The following is a 6253-nucleotide window of genomic DNA, read 5'->3' as shown; positions in this document are numbered from 1 at the left end:
GCCGATAGGCGACAATCCATCAGTTTGCAGGCCCAAGTAAAACAAAAAGCGCCCACCTGGATAAGGATAACAGCAATGCAATTGTCCGCGCGCACACACACACACGCTTGGCACGGAGCACCAGCACGGCTGGCGTTGGTTGCGTAGCGAGTCGATGACGCCACTGCATCGCGTCGCGTTGCTAACCGACCCACATTCTCTGCGTCACCCCCCAGCTGCCCCGCACCCGGCACCGTCACGGCTCACTGACCCCGGTCGTCACCCAAGCATAAATAATGGCCGTGCTCGGCAGCGCCGCAGCATCTCCGGCTTTACTCCTCTTCTTTTTTTAGTCGGTGCGTGTGTGTGCGCGCGCGCATTTCGCTCGTTCGTAGACATGGCTTCCAACGGGAGCGCCGGCGAGGTCAGGGACGTCCACAGCAGCGAGACCACCAAGACCCTCCTCAAGAGCGACGACCTCTACGACGTACGCGAGCCGTCTCTCCCTGTGCCTTTCCACGCCCGTCCCTGAATTTTATCTGCTGACCGAGCGTGTGGTGTTTCTGATTCTGCAGTACATGCTGAAGACGATGGTGTACCCGCGGGAGAACGAGTTCATGCGCGAGCTCCGGCAAATCACCAGCGAGCACATCTTGTACGTACGCAATTCCGCTCCCTTCTCCTGTCCCTCGAGGATTGCAGATCATGGTGTGTGTATTCTAGAAGAATTGCAGATGAGTTAGTGGGGATGTTTATTTGTTCTGGCTGTAGCGGGTTCATGTCGTCGCCGCCGGATGAGGGGCTGCTGCTGTCGCTGCTGCTCAAGGTGATGGGCGCCAAGAGGACCATCGAGGTGGGGGTCTACACCGGCTGCTCCGTCCTCGCCACCGCGCTCGCCATCCCGGACGACGGCAGGATCGTCGCCATCGACGTCAGCAGGGAGTACTTCGACCTCGGCCTCCCGGTCATCAAGAAGGCCGGCGTCGCGCACAAGGTCGACTTCCGCGAGGGCCCCGCCGGCCCCATCCTCGACAAGCTCATCGCCGACGAGGAAGCGGGGAGCTTCGACTTCGCCTTCGTGGACGCCGACAAGTACAACTACGGCAACTACCACGAGCAGCTGCTGCGGCTGGTGCGCGTCGGCGGCGTGCTCGCCTACGACAACACGCTCTGGGGCGGCACCGTCGCCATGCCCGACGACACGCCGCTTACGGAGGAGGACCGCAAGAAACGGGACTCCTTCAGGGGGTTCAACGCCATGATCGCCGCCGACACCCGCGTCGAGCCCGTGCAGCTCCCTATCGCCGATGGCATCACGCTCTGCCGCCGCGTCGCTTGATTAGCTAGGACCGACGGCGTGCAGCTAGCTGGTGGCGCGTCTTATGTGTGACCGAAATAAAATAATCTGGCATGTTTATTCGCGACATTTTCTTCTAGTGAGCATCTGTACCCGCTCCTCTTTTCAAATAAATTATCTAATAATAGAAAGGTTGGATATATAAAAATAAAAATACCATAAAGAAGTTGGATAAAATATACGAACTTTTTCTCTCCCAAAGAACACCCCAATCCCCTTTCCCGCCTCTCGCGACTACTAGGCCATCACCACAACCATGACACTCAGGCTCCCCATTTACCCATTGCCGGGCAGGCCCACCCACTTCGTCTTGTCGCCGCGCATGCACCTCCGTCATGTCACTTACGGACGCGGCTCGCTTGACATGCTGGCATGTTGGACCCGGTCCCACATGTCAGGGGGCAGTATGTCAGATGGTCTTGCTCCGTCTCTTACCCCGCGTCAACCCGGCGCACAACCCGGTCTCGACCTACCTCGTCATGGTGCCCAACTCGAGCTTGAGCTCAGTTGCTTCGCTCGAGCACAACTGTGTCGCTCGAGCCACCTTCTACGCCACTCAGCCCGGCGCTCCGCCGCGCCTCTCAAGCTACCTCAACATGCCGCCCAAGCCTGGCAGGTGAAAGAAAAGGGAAGAAGGAGAAATTTGGCCAAATGCATGCCGGGTCTGTATGCCAAGGACATATCTGTATGTCAAGGACATACTTGGGGTGAATCTTTGGGAATCAGCAACATGTCCCATGATAATTCAAAACTTTAATTGGAAATAGATTACTATTTTTTTCTCTTAACACCGGGAATGGATTATTGGTGATATGTTGGAGATGCTCTATAACATGATGATACCTTGTTTATAGTGAGTTGGCAACAAATCCATCTTAAAGTTATGATTCGTGTTCTACTAAAGATATGGTGGTTCGACGATTGTACTTGTAGGGGATTTTCTCCAGGCCAAGTACAACATGTTAGATACAATCTTCTAGAATCACTTATGTATATCGGTTCAAGTTGCAATAAAGCCTAACCGAACATATCTTTATCTGTACCTTCTTGATCCTCAGGCATTGTAACGAACCTAATATTTCACATGCCATCGATGGGGTTGTTCCATCTATATAAACACACAACGCGGCCTGCCACGGCAGGTAGAAATACTTCATAAATTCACGTGGTAATCACACACCAATCTTCCATACCACATCTACCTTTCTAATATATCAACAATGGCATCTTCCCTTTTCTCCAATCAAGTTTCCAAGAAACTCACCAGCGGTAATTTCCACCCATGGAAGGCCCTTGTCCTCCCTCAAATCCGTGTTCCTAGCCTTTATGACTATCTTGATGGGAGCCTTCATGCACCAGAGAAAATCATCTCGTCCACACACACATATATGGCAAGACTGTGGTGAGGCCCAATCCATTGTACACTTCTCGGATGGGCATGGATCAAGGGATCCTTCCCTGTCGTCTCAACTCGCTCTTGAAGAAGGTCCTCATATACGTTCCTCATTTAGAGACTTATGAAGCCATGTGGAACACCGCTAGGTCGCACTCCAGATCACGCATAAACAACCTTTGCATCCACCTCGCCAAAGCGCAAAAGGAAATCAAACCGTGTCGGCGTAATTCTCTCGCATGAAAGGTCTCGCCGACTAGCTAGCTACTTCTGGAAAACCTCTCATCGAGGACAAGCTCATCTCCTAAGTTCTTGCTAGCATGGACATGGACTATTCCCCCCTGGTATCTGCACTCGATGCTCAAATCTGATGCAGTATCTCTTGATGCTCTCTATGGTTAGATGGCCAACTTTGACAAGCATGTTGACCTTCTATAAAAAATCCAAGGTCGGTTTCAAGTCCTCAACCAACATTGCAGCGTTTGGCCATGGAGGATACCAACGTGGGGGTGGTGCCCCATCTGTGCACGGCGGGGGTAGAGCTATGACTCTCACCTCCAATGCAAGATATACGGGAAAACGGGTCACATCACCATGGACTGCTGGTACCACTTCACGGACGATTACCTCTCATAAGAAAAGACCACCGAACCCGCCAACACCTCCAACTACAACATAGATACCAATTGGTACGCCGATAGTGGGGTTACTAGTCATATCACCGGCGATCTGCAAAAGCTTAAAATTTGTTAAAATTATTACGGGAATGATCAAGTTCACACCATTGATGGTTCAGGTATGCACACTAGACACATTTTGCATCCAGTTATTAAAACCATATACTGTAAAATTCATCTATGCAACATACTGTAGGATCGAAAGTATGTCTAGAGGGGGGGAGTGATTAGACTACTTAACCAAATAAAAATCTAGCCTTTTCCTAATTTTAAGTCTTGGCAGATTTTAGCAACTTAGCACAAGTCAAGCAATCAACCAATACATGCAAGTCTAAGAGTATAGCAGTGGAATGTAAAACATTGCACATGACGGTAAAGACAGGAGTTTGGAGGGAGCAAACGCAATGTAGACACAGAGATTTTTAGCATGGTTCCGATAGGTGGTGCTATCGTACATCCACGTTGATGGATACTTCAACCCACGAAGGGTAACGGTTGTTGGAAATATGCCCTAGAGGCAATAATAAAATGGTTATTATTATATTTCCTTGTTCATGATAATTGTCTATTGTTCATGCAATAATTGTGTTATCCGGAAATCGTAATACATGTGTGAATACATAGACCACAACACGTCCCTAGTGAGCCTCTAGTTGACTAGCTCATTGATCAAAAAATAGTCATGGTTTACTGACTATGGACATTAGATGTCATTGATAACGGGACCACATCATTAGGAGAATGATGTGATGGAGAAGACCCAATCCTAAGCATAGCTCAAAGATCGTGTAGTTCGTTAGCTAGAACTTTTTCCAAATGTCAAGTATCATTTCCTTAGACCATGAGATTGTGCAACTCCCGGATACCGTAGGAGTGCTTTGGGTGTGCCAAACGTCACAACGTAACTGGGTGACTACAAAGGTGCACTACGGGTATCTCCGAAAGTGTCTGTTGGGTTGGCACGAATCGAGACTGGGATTTGTCACTCCGTATGACGGAGAGGTATCTCTGGGCCCACTCGGTAATGCATCATCATAATGAGCTCAATGTGACCAAGTGGTTGATCACGGGATCATGCATTACGGTACGAGTAAAGTGACTTGCCGGTAACGAGATTGAACGAGGTATTGGGATACCGACGATCGAGTCTCGGGCAAGTAACATACCGATTGACAAAGGGAATTGAATACGGGATTGATTGAATCCTCGACATCGTGGTTCATCCGATGAGATCATCGTGGAACATGTGGGAGCCAACATGGGTATCCAGATCCCGCTGTTGGTTATTGACCAGAGAGTCGTCTCGGTCATGTCTGCGTGTCTCCCGAACCCGTAGAGTCTACACACTTAAGGTTCGGTGACGCTAGGGTTGTTGAGATATTAGTATACGGTAACCCGAAAGTTGTTCGGAGTCCCGAATGAGATCCCGGATGTCACGAGGAGTTCCGGAATGGTCCGGAGGCGAAGATTTATATATAGGAATTCAAGTTTCAGCCATCAGGAAAGTTTCGGGGGTAATCGGTATTGTACCGGGACCACCGGAAGGGTCCCGGGGGTCCATCGGGTGGGGCCACCTATCTCGGAGGGCCCATGGGCTGAAGTGGGAGGGGAACCAGCCCCAGGTGGGCTGGTGCGCCCCCCATGGGCCTCCCTCTGCGCCTAGGGTTGGAAACCCTAGGGGTGGGGGGCGCCCCACTTGGCTTGGGGGGCAAGCCACCACCCTTGGCCGCCGCCCCCTCTTGGAGATCCCATCTCCTAGGGCCGGCGCCCCCCTTAGGGGTCCTATATATAGTGGGGGGAGGGAGGGCAGCCGCACCCTAGCCCCTGGCACCTCCCTCTCCCTCCCGTGACACCTCTCCCTCTCGCTGAGCTTGGCGAAGCCCTGCCGAGATCACCGTTGCTTCCACCACCACGTCATCGTGCTGCTGGATCTCCATCAACCTCTCATTCCCCCTTGCTGGATCAAGTTGGAGGAGACGTCTTCCCAACCGTACGTGTGTTGAACGCGGAGGTGCCATCTGTTCGGCGCTAGGTCATCGGTGATTTGGATCACGACGAGTACGACTCCATCAACCCCGTTCTCTTGAATGCTTCCGCTCGCGATCTACAAGGGTATGTAGATGCACTCCTCTCTCCCTCGTTTCTAGATGACTCCATAGATTGATCTTGGTGATGCGTAGAAAATTTTAAAATTCTGCTACGTTCCCCAACAGTGGTATCAGAGCTAGGTCTATGCGTAGTTTCTATGCACGAGTAGAACACAAAGCAGTTGTGGGCGTCGATGTTGTCAATTTACTTGCCGTTACTAGTCTTATCTTGATTCGGCGGCATCGTGGGAGCGACCCGGACCGACCTTACACGTACGCTTACGTGAGACTGGTTCCACCGACTGACATGCACTAGTTGCATAAGGTGGCTAGCAGGTGTCTGTCTCTCCCACTTTAGTCGGATCGGATTCGATGAAAAGGGTCCTTATGAAGGGTAAATAGAAATTGGCATATCACGTTGTGGTTTTGGCGTAGGTAAGAAACATTCTTACTAGAAACCTATAGCAGCCACGTAAAAACTTGCAACAACAATTAGAGGACGTCTAACTTGTTTTTGCAGCATGTGCCGTGTGATGTGATATGGCCAAACAGGATGTGATGAATGATATATGTGATGTATGAGATTGATCATGTTCTTGTAATAGGAATCACGACTTGCATGTCGATGAGTATGACCACCGACAGGAGCCATAGGAGTTGTCTTAATTTATTTATGACCCGCGTGTCAACATAAACGTCATGTAATTACTTTACTTTATTGCTAAAGCATTAGCCATAGTAGTAGAAGTAGTGGATGACG

The 6253-nt window shown here is 50.4% G+C and overlaps 1 protein-coding gene across 1 annotated transcript; it reads left to right on the top strand.

Annotated features, from left to right (window-relative positions):
- The first annotated feature begins 207 nt into the window (after positions 1 to 207).
- Positions 208 to 1405, top strand: LOC123150971 (tricin synthase 2). The gene is made up of 3 exons (XM_044570769.1): positions 208 to 466; positions 555 to 634; positions 751 to 1405. The coding sequence occupies exons 1-3, from the start codon at positions 377 to 379 to the stop codon at positions 1316 to 1318; spliced, it is 738 nt and encodes a 245-aa protein (XP_044426704.1). The 5' UTR covers positions 208 to 376; the 3' UTR covers positions 1319 to 1405.
- Positions 1406 to 6253: the final 4848 nt, after the last annotated feature.

The sequence above is a fragment of the Triticum aestivum genome, chromosome 7A, assembly GCF_018294505.1.
Source record: "Triticum aestivum cultivar Chinese Spring chromosome 7A, IWGSC CS RefSeq v2.1, whole genome shotgun sequence".
NCBI classification, from domain to species: domain Eukaryota; kingdom Viridiplantae; phylum Streptophyta; class Magnoliopsida; order Poales; family Poaceae; genus Triticum; species Triticum aestivum.
Note: the sequence above shows the minus strand (reverse complement) of the source record. Positions and strands in the feature narration are given on the sequence as shown.

Bases quoted from the DNA above. Each gene is read 5' to 3' on its own strand.
- LOC123150971 (XM_044570769.1), top strand. From the start codon at position 377: ATGGCTTCCAACGGGAGCGCCGGCGAGGTCAGGGACGTCCACAGCAGC. The intron at 467-554 runs GTACGCGAGCCG...CTGATTCTGCAG, and splicing joins AGAGCGACGACCTCTACGAC to TACATGCTGAAGACGATGGT. The intron at 635-750 runs GTACGTACGCAA...TTCTGGCTGTAG, and splicing joins ATCACCAGCGAGCACATCTT to CGGGTTCATGTCGTCGCCGC.